Raw genomic sequence first — 21542 nt, forward strand, 5'->3', positions numbered from 1 at the left:
GTCGAGACAAGAGTGGAGAGGAAAATGACAGTGAGAGTGAGAGATATAGGAAAATGGAGAAAAGACGTCGAGATGAGAGAGGAGAAGGAAGCAATTATAAGGGCAAGAGAGGCAAGAAAAAAGAGAAAAGACAACGAGATGAGAGTGGAGAGGAAAGGCACATACATCCTATTATAATTGGATGAGATTTTCTTTTAATTTCCTCCAATATTTTAATTTAAAATAAGAATTTATTTGAAACATAACAAACAAATTGGTTATGGAATTTGAAGTGAAAAGTTATTTTTGGTATTTAATCAATATAAATCATACTTAACATATGATATAAAATTCATATCATTTATATTATTTTTGCATGCTTTGATGCTACAAAAAGGATGATTTTATTATATCATAAGCTATATGTGCACTCACCTAACAACACATGAATTAATTGATTTGTTAATTCATAATTCACAATATTTTTACACATATATTCACCCCATCAAATTTAAACCAGAAATTTTCTCATAAATTCATAATTAATGATTTAATATTTTTAATTATTATCTAATAATATGAATAAAAATATAATAATAAATATTGGGTAAAAATATTCATCATATTTATTATTTTTTAATATAATATTTTCTGTTTTTGATAATAAATTAAATTAATATTCAAAATATTAAATTAAAATATTTATGAGAATACATAAATTATTTTAGATTATTTCAATATTAAAAAAATATTTTTATTATTTTTTATTATTCTATATTATATTAGTAATTTAGGTAATAAAATTAAAGTTGTATGTATATTTAATCCAGTAAAATAATAGTTAATATTTATTTTATAATATATAATATAATAAATTAATATTTTTTTAAAATAAAAAAATAACATATTTAAAAATGTTAATATTTAAATAGTGATATAAATTTAAATAGCAATAATATTTTAAAAACATAATTTATTTAAGTAATTATAAAATAATTAATATTTATAATATTAATTTAATTATTAGTAATTGAGATGGAATTATTCCTACATGAACTAGATGTTATCTTTTTATTAAAAACTTATATTATAAAAAATAGTTCAGTCGATACCATTACATATTGCCCATCAGCTCTAAGTTTTTAAGAAAATAAAATAAAATAAAAAATTTCCAAACCCCTCTCCTTTTAAAACCAAACCCAAACCCTAGTAATCCCATTTGGTTCGCGAAATCTGGATTTGGATTTTGCTTTTGATTAATGGCTGGAGAGCGCAGCAGAGATAGGGATCGGGAAAGGGAGAGAAGAGGGCGAAAGGAGAGTGGAGAGGAAAGAGACGGTGAGTATGGAAGTCGGGACAGGCATAGGGAGAGAAGACGAGATAAGAGTGATAGGGATAGGGATAGGCGCAGAAGATCGGAGAGAGACGACGATGATAGGAAGCAAAGAAAGAAGAAAGAGGGTAGGGACGGCCGGTATGATAGAGATAAGGAGAACGAAAAGGATAGGAGACTCGAAGATAGTCAAAGGGAAGAGGGGGAGTTGGTTGAGGATTCCAAAAAATCCAATTCGCGTGTGGAGAATGTGAATGCGAATGTTAATGGTAATGCAGCTTTGAGTTTGGGAAGAAGTGGAGGTGTTTATATCCCGCCTTTTAAGTTGGCAAGGATGATGAAGGAGGTGGAAGATAAAAGCAGTGTTGAGTATCAGCGTTTGACATGGGATGCTCTTCGTAAGAGTATAAACGGGCTTGTTAACAAGGTTAATGCTACTAATATAAAGAATATCATTCCTGAATTGTTTGCTGAGAATATGATTAGAGGAAGAGGTCTGTTTTGTCGGTCGTGTATGAAATCACAAATGGCATCTCCTGGTTTTACCGATGTGTTTGCAGCTCTGGCTGCTGTTGTTAACACCAAATTTCCTGAGGTGGGTTTGCTTTTGTTGAGAAGGATGGTTTTGCAGTTCCAGAGAGCTTATAAGCGGAATGACAAGGTTTGTATCTGCTTTTTGTTATATGACATTTTGTTTTGTTATGTTTTAATTAACTGATAGGAATTGTGTTCTCATGTAGTTTTGTTCTGATTGTCTTTGATATTGGTTTGACTGTGCAGCCACAATTACTAGCAGCTGTTAAATTTATAGCACATTTAGTAAACCAACAAGTGGCTCATGAGATTATTGCTCTAGAGTTGCTCATGCTTCTACTGACCAAACCAACCGATGACAGTGTGGAAGTAGCTGTTGGTTTTGTCACTGAGTGTGGATCAATACTTCAAGATCTCTCACCAAGAGGACTTCATGGTGAGTATGCAATTTGAGTTATGTCATTTTAAGGCGGTTTTTATCTGAGAATTTTCTATTTTTTGCGAGTGCTCTATTTTTCTGGTTTTGATATGCTTGTAATAAGATTTAGATAATTAATTTCTAGCATACAAATAATTTGTTTATGGCTGAATTGCCGTTTACTTCATAGTTCTCTAGTTTAAGTTTATTAACACAAAAGAAAAATGAGCTGGGTAGAACAATATAAAACTATGAGAACTTAAGTTTTTGGTGTCTGCAAGACAGTTGTGATGTTATCTGTTCCCCCAGATAACAACCTTGAAAATGGAAACTATTTCCACTGAAGTTTATCCTTGTCAAATTTTTATCAGATTGGGGTCTATTATCTTTTGTCATTGAGTTTGTGTTGCAGTATACTATATGATCAAGTGACTATTTTTCGATTTTTGAGAAAATGGAGACGAAATTCTGAATTTTGTCTACTTTTTTATGTGGAAATGTACCTCATGACATCCTTGGTTTTTGATTCTGCTAAAATTTCCATCAAGCAAAAGATATTTGGGAATATGCTGGAATTTTTTCGATTGTCAAACGTATGTTAATTTTGTCCACAAATATGTGCATCAGGTAGAATATCCTTAGTTACATCTTTGTTTGAAAATTGGTATTCATAATTGTGATTTGTGCAGGTATTTTTGAGCGGTTTCGTGGAATTCTTCATGAAGGAGAGATAGACAAACGTGTTCAGTTCTTGATTGAAGGCCTGTTTGCTATAAGGAAAGCCAAATTTCAGGTGTGTCTTTTTTTCCTTTTTGGAATTTTACTACAAAATATTGAAAAGGCATAGACTTAAATCCAATTGTTCTTTTGTGAATTTATGAATTTTCAGGGTTACCCGGCTGTTCGTCCAGAGCTCGACCTTGTAGAGCAGGAAGATCAGTTTACGCATGAGATATCCCTTGATGATAAGGTGGATCCAGAGATTACACTTGGTATGTCTTAGTCTGTCAACTCTTTTTCTGCTGCTTGATTGACTAGTTTTGGTTATGTATGATTGTAAATATCTTTTTTATTGTCGATGTACAGATATTTTCAAACCAGATCCTCAGTTCCTGGAGAATGAAAAACGTTATGAAGAATTGAAGAAAACGATCCTCGGTGAGGAGTCTGATGATGAAGAAGGCTCTGATGCAGCTTCAGGTGATGAGGATGAGGATGATGATGACAACGACGATGAAGAGTCTGAAGAAGATGATGAAGAGCAGATGCAAATAAAAGATGAAACTGAAACGAACCTTGTAAATCTTCGGAGGACAATTTATCTAACAATTATGTCCAGTGTAGATTTTGAAGAGGCTGGCCACAAACTTCTGAAAATCAAACTAGAGCCGGGTCAAGAGGTAAGCCGCACAAATTCTGGCTGAATGTTCTGCAGCACAATCAAATGACATATTAGTGATCTGCTTTTTATCATCTAATAAGTTGGAATGTAATGACTTTTGTGACAAATATGAAAAAAGAGTTGAATTAATACTAGCAATATTTAGCATCAGTTTGTTAAGAAACTACCCGACATTGATGTTAATATTAGGCCAATCTGTGATAAGTTGGTAAGTTTTTAGCAAGAGCTGTGCTGAATCATTATCTTAAAAGAAATTGGATGTTAAGTTTTAATTTCTCAGGGCAATTTGAACCTGAAAGTTCAGCATATGATTCCAATGTTCTTGGATTTCTTAAAGAAAATGGAATGATGCACGAAATTTTCAGTGTAATGTTGAGCATGGCTACTTGATTCTTGGTTGCATCTAGGCTCACACAAATTATAATTTTGTTAACCTTTTCAAGGGTTCTCAATGGTATACTTGAGCTTACGAAGTTGGTTGATATCACATATGGACCTAAGATATTTTAAGGGATCACATCAGTTGGTAGGAGTAACGAATCATGTTGTTGAGAGTTAGACTCTTGTTTGAAGTGAGACTGACATAGATCTTGGGTTATTATGTTGGAAAACTCTTTTATTATTTTCGATGTCAAATCAGTTGGTATCATTAGTGAATTATAATTGTTCTTATTTGTGGAATGTTAGACATTTTTTTTGCATGTACAAAACATACATGATGTAGGAGGAATAGTAAAGATTTTGGAATTAAATGTTTTAGATTATTTAGTCTTTTATCTCATTGTTTTACTAGGATTAGGATATTTCATCATCTTCTTAAGCCTATAAATAAAGGCTCCTTTCATTATTGTTAGTATGCTTGATTGATGGATTATAGAATAAAATCTTGGTTCTCTCCCTATTGGTTCTTTCTTCTCTCTATTCTTATAGTTTTCTCCCCTTTATTGCTGTCCTCCCTAATCTATCCTCTCTCATTCTATCTATCTCACTAATTTTCTATTTTCTATCTGTCTTTCTGTTCTTTATCTATCTCTCCTTCTACTTTATCAATACATTGGGAGGGTTAGGTATAGTATCGACGTTTGGAACTCTTTTCATTTGTTTCATTTGCTAGCCAACAGCTTACTTAAATTGATCACTAGTAAATATTTGCTGAGCTTTTGTTGTTTTTTTTTTGGGTATGATATACTCTTTTCTATACTAACTCTGTTTTTCTCTCTTGACATGGCTTTGTGCAGATGGAGTTGTGTATTATGCTCTTGGAGTGTTGCAGTCAGGAGAGAACTTATCTTCGGTATTATGGTCTTTTGGGGCAGCGGTTTTGCATGATAAACAAAGTCTATCAAGAAAATTTTGAGAAATGCTTCGTCCAACAATATTCAATGATTCATCGCCTTGAAACCAACAAGTTACGTAATGTTGCCAAGTTTTTTGCCCATTTACTCGGTACAGATGCTCTGCCTTGGCATGTTCTGGCCTATATTCGTTTAACTGAGGAGGACACGACTTCTTCTTCCCGTATCTTTATAAAGATTCTCTTCCAGGTAAGTGAAGAGTTGCTCAATTGTCTTTTTATTTAGTCTGTTTCTTTGTTTGCATTCCCTTTGTTTGAGGTGGTGTTGTTTACCCTTCTGTTCTTAGTTGGACGGGCAACTTTAAGTCAACAGAAAGCTAAAAACTTGACATCAATCTATATGTTTTACATCTTGTTTTTATCTTAATAAGAAAGAATGTATAAAAGATTAGAAGCTAAAACTTTTGGTTATGTTACATCCTCTAGTTGACGATAACTAAGTTAATACAATAACTGGTTGAAGAATAGCACTTGAGGATTAGAAAATCTAATTGGCAGATTATATCAATATTAAAAAAATATTTTTATTATTCTATATTATATTAGTAATTTAGGTAATAAAATTAAAGTTGTATGTATATTGAATCCAGTAAAATAATAGTTAATATTTATTTTATAATATATAATATAATAAATTAATATCTTTTTTAAAATAAAAAAATAACATATTTAAAAATGTTAATATTTAAATAGTGATATAAATTTAAATAGCAATAATATTTTAAAAACATAATTTATTTAAGTAATTATAAAATAATTAATATTTATAATATTAATTTAATTATTAGTAATTGAGATGGAATTATTCCTACATGAACTAGATGTTATCTTTTTATTAAAAACTTATATTATAAAAAATAGTTCAGTCGATACCATTACATATTGCCCATCAGCTCTAAGTTTTTAAGAAAATAAAATAAAATAAAAAATTTCCAAACCCCTCTCCTTTTAAAACCAAACCCAAACCCTAGTAATCCCATTTGGTTCGCGAAATCTGGATTTGGATTTTGCTTTTGATTAATGGCTGGAGAGCGCAGCAGAGATAGGGATCGGGAAAGGGAGAGAAGAGGGCGAAAGGAGAGTGGAGAGGAAAGAGACGGTGAGTATGGAAGTCGGGACAGGCATAGGGAGAGAAGACGAGATAAGAGTGATAGGGATAGGGATAGGCGCAGAAGATCGGAGAGAGACGACGATGATAGGAAGCAAAGAAAGAAGAAAGAGGGTAGGGACGGCCGGTATGATAGAGATAAGGAGAACGAAAAGGATAGGAGACTCGAAGATAGTCAAAGGGAAGAGGGGGAGTTGGTTGAGGATTCCAAAAAATCCAATTCGCGTGTGGAGAATGTGAATGCGAATGTTAATGGTAATGCAGCTTTGAGTTTGGGAAGAAGTGGAGGTGTTTATATCCCGCCTTTTAAGTTGGCAAGGATGATGAAGGAGGTGGAAGATAAAAGCAGTGTTGAGTATCAGCGTTTGACATGGGATGCTCTTCGTAAGAGTATAAACGGGCTTGTTAACAAGGTTAATGCTACTAATATAAAGAATATCATTCCTGAATTGTTTGCTGAGAATATGATTAGAGGAAGAGGTCTGTTTTGTCGGTCGTGTATGAAATCACAAATGGCATCTCCTGGTTTTACCGATGTGTTTGCAGCTCTGGCTGCTGTTGTTAACACCAAATTTCCTGAGGTGGGTTTGCTTTTGTTGAGAAGGATGGTTTTGCAGTTCCAGAGAGCTTATAAGCGGAATGACAAGGTTTGTATCTGCTTTTTGTTATATGACATTTTGTTTTGTTATGTTTTAATTAACTGATAGGAATTGTGTTCTCATGTAGTTTTGTTCTGATTGTCTTTGATATTGGTTTGACTGTGCAGCCACAATTACTAGCAGCTGTTAAATTTATAGCACATTTAGTAAACCAACAAGTGGCTCATGAGATTATTGCTCTAGAGTTGCTCATGCTTCTACTGACCAAACCAACCGATGACAGTGTGGAAGTAGCTGTTGGTTTTGTCACTGAGTGTGGATCAATACTTCAAGATCTCTCACCAAGAGGACTTCATGGTGAGTATGCCATTTGAGTTATGTCATTTTAAGGCGGTTTTTATCTGAGAATTTTCTATTTTTTGCGAGTGCTCTATTTTTCTGGTTTTGATATGCTTGTCATAAGATTTAGATAATTAATTTCTAGCATACAAATAATTTGTTTATGGCTGAATTGCCGTTTACTTCATAGTTCTCTAGTTTAAGTTTATTAATTCAAAAGAAAAATGAGCTGGATAGAACAATATAAAACTATGAGAACTTAAGTTTTTGGTGTATGCAAGACAGTTGTGATGTTATCCATTCCCCCAGATAACAACCTTGAAAATGGAAACTATTCCCACTGAAGTTTATCCTTGTCAAATTTTTATCAGATTGGGATCTATTAGCTTTTTTCTGTTGCAGTATACTATATGATCAAGTGACTATTTTTCGATTTTTGAGAAAATGGAGGCGAAATTCTGAATTTTGTCTACTTTTTTATGTGGAAATGTACCTCATGACATCCTTGGTTTTTGATTCTGCTAAAATTTCCATCAAGCAAAAGATATTTGGGAATATGCTGGAATTTTTTCGATTGTCAAACGTATGTTAATTTTGTCCACAAATATGTGCATCAGGTAGAATATCCTTAGTTACATCTTTGTTTGAAAATTGGTATTCATAATTGTGATTTGTGCAGGTATTTTTGAGCGGTTTCGTGGAATTCTTCATGAAGGAGAGATAGACAAACGTGTTCAGTTCTTGATTGAAGGCCTGTTTGCTATAAGGAAAGCCAAATTTCAGGTGTGTCTTTTTTTCCTTTTTGGAATTTTACTACAAAATATTGAAAAGGCATAGACTTAAATCCAATTGTTCTTTTGTGAATTTATGAATTTTCAGGGTTACCCGGCTGTTCGTCCAGAGCTCGACCTTGTAGAGCAGGAAGATCAGTTTACGCATGAGATATCCCTTGATGATAAGGTGGATCCAGAGATTACACTTGGTATGTCTTAGTCTGTCAACTCTTTTTCTGCTGCTTGATTGACTAGTTTTGGTTATGTATGATTGTAAACATCTTTTTTATTGTCGATGTGCAGATATTTTCAAACCAGATCCTCAGTTCCTGGAGAATGAAAAACGTTATGAAGAATTGAAGAAAACGATCCTCGGTGAGGAGTCTGATGATGAAGAAGGCTCTGATGCAGCTTCAGGTGATGAGGATGATGATGATGATGACAACGATGATGAAGAGTCTGAAGAAGATGATGAAGAGCAGATGCAAATAAAAGATGAAACTGAAACGAACCTTGTAAATCTTCGGAGGACAATTTATCTAACAATTATGTCTAGTGTAGATTTTGAAGAGGCTGGCCACAAACTTCTGAAAATCAAACTAGAGCCAGGTCAAGAGGTAAGCCGCACAAATTCTGGCTGAATGTTCTGCAGCACAATCAAATGACATATTAGTGATCTGCTTTTTATCATCTAATAAGTTGGAATGTAATGGCTTTTGTGACAAATATGAAAAAAGAGTTGAATTAATACTAGCAATATTTAGCATCAGTTTGTTAAGAAACTACCCGACATTGATGTTAATATTAGGCCAATCTGTGATAAGTTGGTAAATATTTAGCAAGAGCTGTGCTGAATCATTATCTTAAAGGAAATTGGATGTTAAGTTTTAATTTCTCAGGGCAATTTGAACCTGAAAGTTCAGCATATGATTCCAATGTTCTTGGATTTCTTAAAGAAAATGGAATGATACACGGAATTTTCAGTGTAATGTTGAGCATGGCTACTTGATTCTTGGTTGCATCTAGGCTCACACAAATTATAATTTTGTTAACCTTTTCAAGGGTTCTCAATGGTATACTTGAGCTTACGAAGTTGGTTGATATCACATATGGACCTAAGATATTTTAAGGGATCACATCAGTTGGTAGGAGTAACGAATCATGTTGTTGAGAGTTAGACTCTTGTTTGAAGTGAGACTGACATAGATCTTGGATTATTATGTTGGAAAACTCTTTTATTATTTTCGATGTCAAATCAGTTGGTATCATTAGTGAATTATAATTGTTCTTATTTGTGGAATGTTAGACATTTTTTTTGCATGTACAAAACATACATGATGTAGGAGGAATAGTAAAGATTTTGGAATTAAATGTTTTAGATTATTTAGTCTTTTATCTCATTGTTTTACTAGGATTAGGATATTTCATCATCTTCTTAAGCCTATAAATAAAGGCTCCTTTCATTATTGTTAGTATGCTTGATTGATCGATTATAGAATAAAATCTTGGTTCTCTCCCTATTGGTTCTTTCTTCTCTCTATTCTTATAGTTTTCTCCCCTTTATTGCTGTCCTCCCTAATCTATACTCTTTCATTCTATCTATCTCTCTAATTTTCTATTTTCTATCTATCTCTTTCTGTTCTTTATCTCTCTCTCCTTCTACTTTATCAATACATTGGGAGGGTTAGGTATAGTATCGACGTTTGGAACTCTTTTCATTTGTTTCATTTGCTAGCCAACAGCTTACTTAAATTGATCACTAGTAAATATTTGCTGAGCTTTTGTTGTTTTTTTTTTGGGTATGATATACTCTTTTCTATACTAACTCTGTTTTTCTCTCTTGATATGGCTTTGTGCAGATGGAGTTGTGTATTATGCTCTTGGAGTGTTGCAGTCAGGAGAGAACTTATCTTCGGTATTATGGTCTTTTGGGGCAGCGGTTTTGCATGATAAACAAAGTCTATCAAGAAAATTTTGAGAAATGCTTCGTCCAACAATATTCAATGATTCATCGCCTTGAAACCAACAAGTTACGTAATGTTGCCAAGTTTTTTGCCCATTTACTCGGTACAGATGCTCTGCCTTGGCATGTTCTGGCCTATATTCGTTTAACTGAGGAGGACACGACTTCTTCTTCCCGTATCTTTATAAAGATTCTCTTCCAGGTAAGTGAAGAGTTGCTCAATTGTCTTTTTATTCAGTCTGTTTCTTTGTTTGCATTCCCTTTGTTTGAGGTGGTGTTGTTTACCCTTCTGTTCCTAGTTGGATGGGCAACTTTAAGTCAACAGAAAGCTAAAAACTTTACATCAATCTATATGTTTTACATCTTGTTTTTATCTTAATAAGAAAGAATGTATAAAAGATTAGAAGCTAAAACTTTTGGTTATGTTACATCCTCTAGTTGACGATAACTAAGTTAATACAATAACTGGTTGAAGAATAGCACTTGAGGATTAGAAAATCTAATTGATATGTCCTTATAGCTAATCAAGGTAGCATGAATCGTCATTATCTCCTTTGCAAATATGGAAGCACATGGTTCCCTTTTGTCCTTACTGTGTGGTTTATAGTCCAATTCTATGTAAAAAGAAGTTGATTTCTTTTAGATCTGATTTCTGCATTCCAACCATTGTGAAAATATTCATTGCTTATTTGCTTCTGAAAATTTGAGGAATTTTTAACCCTTGGTTATGTGAAGTCCTCTCAATTCCTTTCCGTTATGTTACTGTGCATCTATTCTATTATAATTGCTCTCCTTTTTTACCTTGGCACAATCATCCATTTGAGATATCACACCTTCACACACGAATTTCAACACTCTGTTCTTTCGTCTTAATGTCTTTCTGTAACAGTTTTAATTTTATAACCTCAGAAGAAGCTCACCTTGGTACTGGTTTCTGGTGCAGGAATTGTCAGAGCATCTTGGCATTCGGTTGCTGAATGAGCGGCTCACAGATCCCACAATGCAAGACTCATGTGAATCCATTTTCCCGAGGGACAATCCAAAGAACACAAGATTTTCTATCAATTTCTTCACTTCCATTGGTCTTGGTGGTATTACTGAAAACTTGCGTGAATACCTAAAGAACATGCCACGGCTTATCATGCAACAACAAAAACCTGCTTCAGAATCAGAATCAGGTTCAGGATCAGATGATGAATCTGGTACTTCTGTTTCATCTGATTCAGAAACATCTAAATCCGACACAGAATCGTCTAGTTCTGAAGATGAACGGGACAGAAGGCACAGAAAAAGAAGTAGAAGAAACTAAAGCCATTTCGGTTGTTCTTTCAAAAAAAAATCTTGTAGTTTATGTACTTTCCAGTCTGTAAAATATTTTACTTTGCTCGAGCTTCTCTTTTATTCACATGGAAATGTTAAGTTTAGGACATGTTGAGTAACCATTTGTAGCAATGTTTCATTCAACTCAGTGTTTGTTTAAGCAAAAAATTGAGCAAATTTATAATCATTTTGGTTTCTGAGTTCAACATTTGATGATATCTTAGTGCAAATCTATTCTTTTACAATATTTGAAATTAAATACATGCCATTTACATTTTAGTAATGAACTTTTGCTTCCTGTTGAAACCGGAGAAGGGCAAAAGATATATGCATTGAAAATTTGATGAGGTCTATACAGATGGAAACAGTGAGCACCAAACTTCTAATTCACCCAGATAAGCAGCTTTGAGAATTCTCACTATCAAAGTCTTTCTTCCTTTGAATCATTTGCTTGAGGTTCAGAACAATCAACTACCTCCCCGTCCCTAAAAGAGACATCAGCTGTTTGGGAATCGGTAGGAGCTCCATTCATTAGATTTAGTTCATATAACCGGCGTCCTTCCACCTTATCTACAACCTTCTGTCTGAACTCTTCATCAGAACAAGCCAACATATATCGCAGTTTAAAATTAACCTGATTCTCCACCATAACCCAGTGCCTTGGAATTATTCGATCTTCAAGAGAATAGCTGAAAAACCTGCAAATGTTCCATCTTTGTCAGTGTTCAAAATTGACAAATTAATCGTAATGTGTCTTGGAATAACGGTGAAGCTTCACCATTAAATTGATTTTATTAGACATAATAAAACGAAATCAAAGACTCTGACAAGCTAACTTTAGGGCAGCACAGTGTTCCATATTGCCATCACCTTGGAAACTCGATGAGATCCTGCAAAGGACGGACCATGGTTCTTCTTAAATAACGATACTTTGGACGGAGCAGATCAATATTGTATCGTAGTAGCATGGGAAAATCAGCAATCATCTTTCCTAGTTGCTGAAATTTTATGCCAAGTGACAGATAATATTTCACATTGACCTCAAGCTTATTCCCTATGCTGCATCCCAAGAGCTCTGGTCCCAGAGCTATACACTTACCAATATCTCTTTCGCTGACTCCAGCTTTGGTCATCAAGAATATGACCTATATCATATTATAATTTCAGCAAAAGTTACTATTGGTTACGAGATGATAATCGATACTACTTAGATCTCTTGATGCAAAATCATCTTGAAACAAAATACAAAAGAAGATGTGATTAACCAAACTCTGCCGGCAGAGAAGTTGGCCAAATGACTAACACTTCTTGCAACAGCTATTAGATATTACCATAAAGATCTACTGGTTTAGTCCAGAAAACACTATGTTGAAGATGTCATAAGAAAGGAATACAAGATTATAGCTGTTTTCATATCTTGAAAAGAAAGAAAATTTTAATCTGCTTCGAAATTAGGTTCCAATCTTCGGTAGTTTTACAATTTTAAGTTCCCTCATTCTTTCCAAAATCAAAAGAGAGGGTCAAATTTCAAGCCCTCTTACAGTGCACTCAACAGTGTAACTGAGAAAATAAAAAATGGCCATCTCAAGAGAGGGCAAAAATGGCCATCTCAAGAGAGGGCAAAAATTTAACACTGTAAATTGAGAAATAAAGAAAACAAGACTGCAAAAGAACTAACCACAGGCCGAATTTTCCTGTGAAGGCTGTATGTTAGTAAAGGAGGAAACTTTACAAGCATATTGGCTATGCCATCATCTCGAACACCTATATCCTGAAAAAATTGCACCTTACAAAACAAGATAAAACTGAGTGTCAATATTGACCACGTAAAGCAGGGCATTGGTAAAATGAAGTATGATGAGAAAGCTGAATGATAAAAACTTAGAAAATGGAAGGGAAACCAGCTTGTGAAAGAGGGAATTTTTTTTTTTTTTTTTTTTAAAAAAGACATTCATAACAGAATTTATGAATAAACATAGTTGAACAATCAAATACCTTTGGAACAATTGTTGCTTCCAAATCGACACAAAAAACCATTGGTTTGATCACAAGCATTCTCTTCATACCATCTCGTGAAATTCCAAAGTAGTACAAATACTTAACAAGAGGCTTCCATCTTTCTTCAATGCTACAACCCATCAACTGTGGCTTAAATGCTAGTAATCTTCCAACATCTTCAGTACTAAGGCCAAACTCCTTTAGATAAGCAACCTGTATGAACAAGAACATCTCACTTTACAATCACAAAACATTTTAAATATTACTTGTCTAACACATCTCATTAAGCATTTTCCATATCAAACAAGTTGTATAATTGGGAGAAGCACACCAAGAGAATCGGATACCTTTTGATTCATCTCTTCTAGACTAAAAAAGCCAAGCACCCTAGGATAATCAAAGACCATAGTGCCAAAATCATTTGCATTCATGCCCATATCCAAGTAAAAATGCACACGTGTTTTCAATTCCTCAATGTTGTAAGACAATAATTGCGGACACCGGCTCATGGCGTACCCCATCCAATCCCTTCTGACTCCATTGCTCTCCAAATAGTCAACAATCTCACCTAATTCTTCATGGCTGCGCTCCAAAACGTTCCCTCCCGATTTCAGGAGTGCAACCCCAAGAAATTCACCCTTCACATGAATTGACTTCAGCCACTCAGCAAGCCTCCTTATGCACTCAATATTCCCTCTTGACATGCATATTAGTTTCGCAATTTTCGGATAAGACAGCCCATTATGTTTCAACCACCTACATAGAACTGAGCTATGAAAAATCATCTTGGGAAACAATCCAAAATTGAAAAAAATTACCACGAAAATACTAAAACTTACCAACTAAAACATACAAGAAAACAATTTCACACAACAACAAAAACAAACTTAAAGAAAGAACAGCTTTTGTTATCTTAGAAACCATTTTAAGTACCTCAAGATTATTAATTCAAGTTTCATAAAGATAAATTAAAATAATTTTATCAGACCCACAAGCCCAGCTTCAAAATTGCACAAAACAACCATTATAGACCTCTTACCTTATAAGTGGCACAACATTAGAGTCTTCTATAACAGTTTTAGCGCGAACATTAAACGTGGACTCGGCAAACTCAGGTAACTTCTTCAAAGCCGCAGCCTTTATCATAACATGATCAATAAAATCAGCCAACCTCTCAGTCACGTTAGTAGAATATGTGATTCCAAATTTACCCTTCCTCATTGCCTGCTTGAATATCTCAGCAGTCACTTTCCTCCTTATCTCCAACGCCTTCATTATCATTTCCTCATCAACTTCATCAGGATCCTCATTTTTTTTTTCGACGTTTTTAAGGTTGTTGGATTTAAAGAGGGTTTGAAGAGGTTGTAATAATGAGTCTGACGCGTCGTAAATAGAGCCTGGGAATTGCGGGGGCCGTTTGGCCACGAGAGACATTTCGAGGAGTTTAATTTTGTCTTCAGGCGGGATGCCATCGTGCTGCTGCTGCTGTTGTTGTTGTTGAAGGGTGGAGTTTTGGTGGGTGGAGAGGTGGCGGAGGAGCAGAGCGGAGGACTTGCGGTTGTGTTGGCGGAGGAGGGTGGGGTCTGGAGTGTTAGTTTGATCGTCGAGAGAGGCGGAGATGGTGGTGGTGGTGCGGCGGAGAGAGAGAAATGGAGAGTGATGGTGGTGGTATGGACATGACACTGAGAGCATGTCTTCTGATTTCTGAATAGTGTGGATAGAGGGGCAGTGGAGAGTGGAAACACTCGCTGAAGGTATTTTTGCTTCTGAAAGCATCTGTTTTGTCCTTTTCAAAGTTTAAAACAAAAAAATTATTAGTCGAGATTTTATCAACCAGGTCCCATGGTCTAGTGGTCAGGACATTGGACTCTGAATCCAGTAACCCGAGTTCAAATCTCGGTGGGACCTTTTTTTTTTTTTTTTTTTCACAAAGCATTTTCGGATGGAACTGTTTCACAAAACATTATTTTGTTTTGACCGAACATCAACAATAACTAATACTAAGTCCACAACCTGTCAAACAATATGACAGTTCGGCATTAATCAACTCAATCTTTTTTCATAACTATCAATGTGACAGTTCGTCATTAATCAACTCACAAAATGAGTCTCGCCTGCTTGTATGAGTTCTGTCTGATCAATGATGAACTATCTTGTTAGAGATTATGAGAAAAATTTGTAAGATTATATTATAGACGTAGCATCGCTGTTAACTAAAAACATTTTCTAATGAAAGTGTAGATTGTAGTAACTAGTTTCATGGTTGTAGTTTTGTCTCAGTCATATGCTGTAGTCCGTGAGCTAGGACTTATATTATGAGGAGAATAGTTGAAAACAACAAAACTTGAGAAGTGAAATTCTGTATAATCTTTCATGTCTGTTTTATTTCTCATTTCTATCTTTTGAATTGAAATTAGAATCTCATTTGAATGAAGAAATCCTGAACAATTACAATTTACATTGCAGAAGAGAACCCACAAACTGAACATCAATTACAGATAAAAATTGTGGCTTGCTTTGACCATAAAACAAGCTGTCAAACAAAAAAGAACATAATAACTGCCATGGCACCCTTCTCTCTCACTGCCTAAATCCATCCACAACTGCAAACACCTCTCTTGGTCTCCACAGATAAAATCTTCACAGAAAGTTTAGTTTTAAAGTCTCCCTTCATTGAAGATCTATGCCCCCTGAAAAAAATACAAAAATGGCTTGAAATTCCAATTACCTCCAGGACCAAGAAGAGCTTGAAAAAGTACTAATACCACCAAACAGGCACTCAAATGGGAAGCCTGCTATATTATTAGCAAAGAATCAACAATCAACTTTTTTTACTAGTCCTGGTCTTGTCTCTCTACATCTTGCACATCAGATGGTTCTGGGAATATATCTTTAGAATAGCGTCTACGTGAGGATGAATTATCACCTCCGCCATTTGGTCCACTACCCTGAGAATGAGAACCTGTGGTTCCCGATTGTTTAAAACTACTAGCTCCTTCTACTTTAGCAGCTGACGCTGCTGGAATTGCTGCCACATCGGATGAGCTGTGACGCCAACTACCAAAAAGTGCAGCATTCCAAGACCCTCTAGAAGAGGTAGCTCTTAGCCTCGCAGAGCCAGTGTTCTCTTCCCTTACTACCTTTAAAGGGTTTTCCAAAGCCTTGAGGATGTATCTCATGAGAGGCCGCCTTGAAAGCTTTGGATTAAGGCATGACCTGGCAACAATAGCCATGGCCCATACTTCCTCTAAAAGATCCTCATCAACAATCAGAGATGGATCCACAATCTTGGTTACAAGTTCCTTGTCGTATATACTGATGTATGGTAGCGTCTGTTCCATATATTCCTTCATTTCGGCTTCACTGGAAGCACTAATACCCAGCCTACCGGTTACCAGTTCAAGTAATACCTTCCCAAAGCAGTACACATCATAGGCACATGTGGCAGTCAGTGCACCTGGCGATTTTCCAAATGAAAAACAAATTTCAGAAACAAATATTAGAATCAAAAGAAATATTAATTTCTAATATAAATTAAGGCTGACAATGGAAGACCAAAAATTTTATCTTTCAAGCATTTGTTCTATAAATGACTTCTATAGACCAAAACTGGAAGAAAAAGAAAAGTACAAAGTCTCATTCAAGTGGGTGCCAAAAAATTGTAGTTCTTAATAGGAAAATGATTCAGTTAGGACTAGAGACATTTTATATTTCTAACAAAATATAATGCTTAATATTGGGTCAAAATAAAATCTTTAATAGGAACAGTGATTATATCCTAGCAGTTTTTGGGTTTTATTCTATCTGAATTTCAAGCTTCAATTTAGTGGTTGTTAAGTATGCTAATAAACAAGCAGCTATTTTAGGACGGAAAATTAAGACATACCTGAAGTAGCTTGCTCAGATGACCTGCAGATTAAAAGGAGAAAACTATTATTATACTCCTTATCAACAAATTCGATGGGCATAACATAAAGTAACCAACAAATTATGAAAAATTAATGGGGAAACAAAAAAGGTTTAAGGTAATTATTTAAACGTCAAAATCATCATCACCCTCGTGCAAGTTTTATTTGAGGTTATAACTCACTGGTCATCCTGTTCTTGGTCTAGTGTTTTATAACATATAAAGTAAACGAGAGGCAGCCTAATCTCATTACATTTTGAGAAGTCAACCTTCTGTTGTATTTGGTCAATCTAATCTCTTTCATACAGGCAACCTAAGCACGGGCCTTCAAACATAGCAAGACAAGGTAGCAAGCAACTTAACATTTGACTGAACACAAAAGGAGGAATAAGGGATTTGAGCAATAAAAGTCATTGTAGGTATAGCTAGTTCAACTGATTGCATCTCTTAGGTTATAAAAAATGTCTTGGGCTTGAATCTTGTCCACACCAGGGTGGAGGGTTAGTACAAATATGTAATTTTTAAATAAATTAGATTTTGAAAAAAAAAAAAAAATATGCAAATCATTGCACTACTAAAAACAGACTAGTGTTGAAAAAAAAAAAAAAAATATGCAAATCCTGTACTTGGTCTAGTGTTTACAACCTATAAAGTAAACGAGAGGCAGCCTAATGTCATTACATTTGAGAAGTCAACCTTCTGTTGTATTGGTCAATCTAATCTCTTCATACAGGCACAAGCACGGGCCTTCAAACATAGCAAGACAAGTAGCAGCAACTAACATTTGACTGAACACAAAGGAGATAAGGGATATTTGAGCAATAAAGGTCATTGTAGGTATAGCTAGTTCAAATGATTGCATCTCTTAGTTATAAAGAATGTCTTGGGCTTGAATCTTGTCCACAACGGGGGAGGGTTAGTACAAATATGTAATTTTTAAAAAATAAATTAGATTTTTGAAAAAAAAAAAAAAAAAAAAAAAAAAAAAAAAAAAGCAAATCATTGCACTACTAAAAACAGACATAGTGTTGATTCTTAAACAATCTCAGCATGAAAACATCTGAATAAAAACAACTTCCACTAAAATACTTACTGTGGTAACCGCAGCAACCTGGAAATCCTACTTTGATGAATATCACCTTCTTGAGCACAGACCTCGCTTAGGCTCCCAAGCCGTACTTCAAATTTATCATCCAGAAGTATACTGCTTGCTTGAACATCTCTTCAAGGATGGGGAAAAAAAGAGCACGTCATCACTTGCATAAGGCATAAATTTTTCTTATATAAGTAGACTACTAAACTGTGAAGTATGTTCCTAGATAGGTGCAGCCCTAACAAACTAAGGCAAGTAAATTAAATAACTCGCAACCTCTATATCACTAAAACATGAAAATATGATGTCACTCATTAAATTAGAAGTTTAAAAATTAATGAATGCTTTGTGCACGGCTTCATGGCTAGAGTTTCATCTCATAATTACTATAAATAGAATAGAATGGTAGAAAGGCCTTAGAATATGAAGGTTCAACATCACCTCAAAATTACCAGACTTGCTATGGTAAATTTCAGGAAATTGATCATACGAATAACAAAAGATAATGACGAGAATGAATCAAGTAAAAAAAAAGAAAGTCCTGAAAGTACCTGTGCACAAGGGGTGGTGTGCATTCATGATGAAGATAAGATAAACCCTCCGCCGCTCCTAACGCAATTTTCAATCTTGTTATCCAATCCAATGATTGTAAATCATCTTCCGTATTGGATTTTCTATACAAGGAACTTGACAAATCCCCATTTGGCATATATTTATAAACAAGGAACTTCACATTTTCATTCTCTAAGCAATGTCCCAGGAGGGGAACCAGTCTTGAATGTCCAACCTTACTAAAGAAATCCAATTCCAATAGGTATGATTCCTTTTTAATAGACTGCAAATCAATTCTTTTGATGACCACAGGGATACCACCTTCCAAGATACCACGGAAGAGATCTCCTGAGTGACCATTTTTTATGAGATTTGCATCACTAAAGTCACCTGTGGCTATGAGTAACTGCTGATAAGTAAATGAGTCTCCGAGTTTAGATAAGTTAATTGATACTCCAGGAGGAGGCGGAGTGGACCCTGCAGGAACTGGCCCCACACCTACCCCTCTTTGATTTGTAGTGCCCCCCCTCTTACGGGCACAAAGGACCAGCAGAGCCAGCAACGCCAAAAGCAAAATAAGCCCAACTCCTCCCAAAACCGCTGCCAATATAATAGTCCTCTTGTTCTTCTTCCCAGAGGTTTCAGGTGCACGAGGTTGTGTGGAATTTGGGCGTCCAAAGTTATCAAAATTCAAGCCCCTTGCAGCATAAAATGATGAACAATCCACCACAGTCCTCTGGTCTGCCAAATCTTGGAGACAGTTGCCATCAAGAGATGCATTACTAGGCACATAATCGGGAACCTTGCCTTCAAAATAATTCCCTGAGAGATGAATGGAACTGAACCTTCTTAGAGACGGTGTCAGATTTCCATAAAACAAGTTCAGAGAAATATTGAGTTCTGCAGCAGTGACATTTGCATTTGAGCTAGAATCGGGCAGCAAACCAGAAAAATTATTGACAGAAATGTCAAGCAAACTCAACTGGGGCATTCTCCACAAGACATCAGGAAGAGGACCAGTAAAATTATTGTGTCTCAAAACAATAATCTGCAACTGACTAGGAGCCGGAAATAAATTAACCGGCAAATTCCCATTTAGAAAATTGTTTCCAATCAACATCTTCTGCAAATTCCGCAACCCTCTTAAATCCGGAGGCACTGGCCCAGACAAAGAATTACTGCTAAGATCAAGCTCAACCAAGCTATCAAGATCCCCAAGCTGGGATGGAATTGTAGAAGCAAAACTATTGTTTGAGACATTCAAATACTGAAGCTTAGAAAGTGTCCCAATGCCAGGAGGAATTGACCCACTTAAGTAATTTGAAGAAATGTCAAGTCTTGACAGATTCTTCAGTGACTCAAATGATGAAGGAATGGATCCAGTGAGCGAATTCTTTGAAAGATCAAGAACTGAGAGGAGTGGAAATAAACCCAAACTTGAAGGAATTGTCCCAGAAATGCCATTATCAGACAAATACAGACTAATTAAGTTAGTCAAATTTCCCAGACTTGGAGGAATAGCACCACTTATAGAACATGAACGGAGATCCAACACTTGCAAAGTCAACATTCGCTGCCCTAACCAATCCGGGATCGAGCCAGGAAGAAAGAATCTTGAGGCATTGAAAGAGGCCAAATGTGTTAAGTTCACAAGAGAATCAACAGCAAATTGTGGGTTTAGCTTCCCAAGCCTTGTTCTTCTAAACCCAGAAATGTTAATTCCAACAACACTACCATTTGCACATCTTATACCATTCCACACTAAGCAAGGGTCAGATTTTATCGGCCAATCTGTACTTCTTAGCCCTAATGAGGATCTGAGTTCAAGTAGAGCAGCTCGCTCATTGGGTGAACTCAAGGTCTCAAGTTGCTCAAATGTAGACTCAAATAATAAAAACAATATAAAAATAACAGCCACTGCACTTCGCTGATCCACCATGGCTCATAATATAAACTTCCTCATATTCTTTCTCNATGCCCTTATTTTTAAATTTATTTACATGAATCTTGCTTTTACAATTTCACCCCATTTAATTAATTTTTTGGACAAAATTACCCTTGAAATCAAAACAAATTTCAACTTACCCAAGCCACCATCCCCACCCACCTGCTGCCGTCTGCTACCAACCAAACCACCGCCGACTGTCGCGGGAAGTCGCCGGAAGTCACCTGGAGTCGTTGTGAGTAGCCCACTATGACTGGGAGGCGCCAATATGACAGTTTCTGGCCATGTTGATGGTCAAAAAGGCCATATCGAGAGCAGATCTGACCATTTCCAGCCAGATCGATAGGTCTGGCTGAGATCTGTTATGGCCATTTTCGGCCAGATCTAGCTTAATATGGCCGTTTTCGACCATCAATATGGCTAGAAATGGCCAGATCGGAGCCTTGTGGTCATAGTGAGCTACTCACAGTGACTTTTGATGGTGGTTTGCGGTGGTGGCAGGGGGTGGGGGTGGGGGTGATTTTGTCATAAATTAAAGTTTTATATGAGTGTTTTAGCTAAATCCGAAATATTGGGGGTTAAAAAAATTATTCAAAAATTAATAATAAAAATAAAATTGTATTAATCTTTAAAAAGAGAGCAATTTAGTAATTTAAATAACATACCCACCAATTTATTCCTTCAACCAAACATATTAATATAACATATCCACCAACTAACCAAACATATTTTTCTAAAGATTTACAGTAATCTTCAAGGTAATATAAGATTCTAGTAATCTAACATTCCCAGTAATCCAATATTCCATGAACCAAACGTCCCTAAATGTAATAAATTTTTTTTTTTTTTTTTTTTTTTTTTTTTTTTTTTTTTTTTTTTTTTTTTTTTAATAATTATAAGAACTATAGTTTTTTCTCTGATGGTC

General features: G+C 35.3%; 4 protein-coding genes and 1 non-coding gene across 5 annotated transcripts; 3 read left to right on the plus strand and 2 right to left on the minus strand.

Moving 5' to 3' along the window:
• The first annotated feature begins 1105 nt into the window (after window positions 1-1105).
• Window positions 1106-5246, plus strand: LOC116137122 (pre-mRNA-splicing factor CWC22 homolog). Its single transcript, XM_031422811.1, has 6 exons — window positions 1106-1973; window positions 2093-2282; window positions 2954-3057; window positions 3154-3256; window positions 3351-3664; window positions 4905-5246. The coding sequence occupies exons 1-6, from the start codon at window positions 1239-1241 to the stop codon at window positions 5244-5246; spliced, it is 1788 nt and encodes a 595-aa protein (XP_031278671.1). The 5' UTR covers window positions 1106-1238.
• A 661-nt stretch (window positions 5247-5907) lies between these two features.
• LOC116137150 (pre-mRNA-splicing factor CWC22 homolog) lies at window positions 5908-11328 on the plus strand. Its single transcript, XM_031422836.1, has 7 exons — window positions 5908-6775; window positions 6895-7084; window positions 7746-7849; window positions 7946-8048; window positions 8143-8456; window positions 9699-10004; window positions 10746-11328. Exons 1-7 carry the CDS (start codon window positions 6041-6043, stop codon window positions 11109-11111), a joined length of 2118 nt encoding a protein of 705 aa, XP_031278696.1. The 5' UTR covers window positions 5908-6040; the 3' UTR covers window positions 11112-11328.
• Window positions 11320-14629, minus strand: LOC116137149 (transcription termination factor MTERF2, chloroplastic). Its single transcript, XM_031422835.1, has 6 exons — window positions 14160-14629; window positions 13468-13876; window positions 13118-13333; window positions 12801-12908; window positions 11993-12267; window positions 11320-11820 (listed from the first exon to the last, which is right to left on the minus strand). Exons 1-6 carry the CDS (start codon window positions 14552-14554, stop codon window positions 11544-11546), a joined length of 1680 nt encoding a protein of 559 aa, XP_031278695.1. The 5' UTR covers window positions 14555-14629; the 3' UTR covers window positions 11320-11543.
• Window positions 14630-14956: 327 nt separating this feature from the next.
• TRNAQ-CUG lies at window positions 14957-15028 on the plus strand. Its single transcript has one exon. It is a non-coding gene; the product is annotated as a tRNA-Gln (tRNA).
• A 470-nt stretch (window positions 15029-15498) lies between these two features.
• On the minus strand, window positions 15499-20632 carry LOC116137166 (probable LRR receptor-like serine/threonine-protein kinase At2g16250). The gene is made up of 4 exons (XM_031422854.1): window positions 18672-20632; window positions 18121-18249; window positions 17007-17029; window positions 15499-16577 (listed from the first exon to the last, which is right to left on the minus strand). The coding sequence occupies exons 1-4, from the start codon at window positions 20609-20611 to the stop codon at window positions 15955-15957; spliced, it is 2715 nt and encodes a 904-aa protein (XP_031278714.1). The 5' UTR covers window positions 20612-20632; the 3' UTR covers window positions 15499-15954.
• Window positions 20633-21542: the final 910 nt, after the last annotated feature.

The sequence above is a fragment of the Pistacia vera genome, unplaced genomic scaffold (genome assembly GCF_008641045.1).
Source record: "Pistacia vera cultivar Batoury unplaced genomic scaffold, PisVer_v2 Contig320, whole genome shotgun sequence".
Lineage (NCBI taxonomy): Eukaryota > Viridiplantae > Streptophyta > Magnoliopsida > Sapindales > Anacardiaceae > Pistacia > Pistacia vera.

Bases quoted from the DNA above. Each gene is read 5' to 3' on its own strand.
- LOC116137166 (XM_031422854.1), bottom strand. From the start codon at position 20,611: ATGGTGGATCAGCGAAGTGCAGTGGCTGTTATTTTTATATTGTTTTTA. The intron at 18,250-18,671 runs GTACTTTCAGGA...CCATCCTTGAAG, and splicing joins ACACCACCCCTTGTGCACAG to AGATGTTCAAGCAAGCAGTA. The intron at 16,578-17,006 runs GTATGTCTTAAT...GAAAATCGCCAG, and splicing joins ATCTGAGCAAGCTACTTCAG to GTGCACTGACTGCCACATGT.
- LOC116137122 (XM_031422811.1), top strand. From the start codon at position 1,239: ATGGCTGGAGAGCGCAGCAGAGATAGGGATCGGGAAAGGGAGAGAAGA. The intron at 3,257-3,350 runs GTATGTCTTAGT...GTCGATGTACAG, and splicing joins GGATCCAGAGATTACACTTG to ATATTTTCAAACCAGATCCT. The intron at 3,665-4,904 runs GTAAGCCGCACA...GGCTTTGTGCAG, and splicing joins AACTAGAGCCGGGTCAAGAG to ATGGAGTTGTGTATTATGCT.
- LOC116137150 (XM_031422836.1), top strand. From the start codon at position 6,041: ATGGCTGGAGAGCGCAGCAGAGATAGGGATCGGGAAAGGGAGAGAAGA. The intron at 6,776-6,894 runs GTTTGTATCTGC...TTGACTGTGCAG, and splicing joins CTTATAAGCGGAATGACAAG to CCACAATTACTAGCAGCTGT. The intron at 7,085-7,745 runs GTGAGTATGCCA...TGATTTGTGCAG, and splicing joins CTCACCAAGAGGACTTCATG to GTATTTTTGAGCGGTTTCGT.
- LOC116137149 (XM_031422835.1), bottom strand. From the start codon at position 14,554: ATGTCTCTCGTGGCCAAACGGCCCCCGCAATTCCCAGGCTCTATTTAC. The intron at 13,877-14,159 runs GTAAGAGGTCTA...AGTTCTATGTAG, and splicing joins AATGTTGTGCCACTTATAAG to GTGGTTGAAACATAATGGGC. The intron at 12,268-12,800 runs GTTAGTTCTTTT...AATATGATATAG, and splicing joins ACAGGAAAATTCGGCCTGTG to GTCATATTCTTGATGACCAA.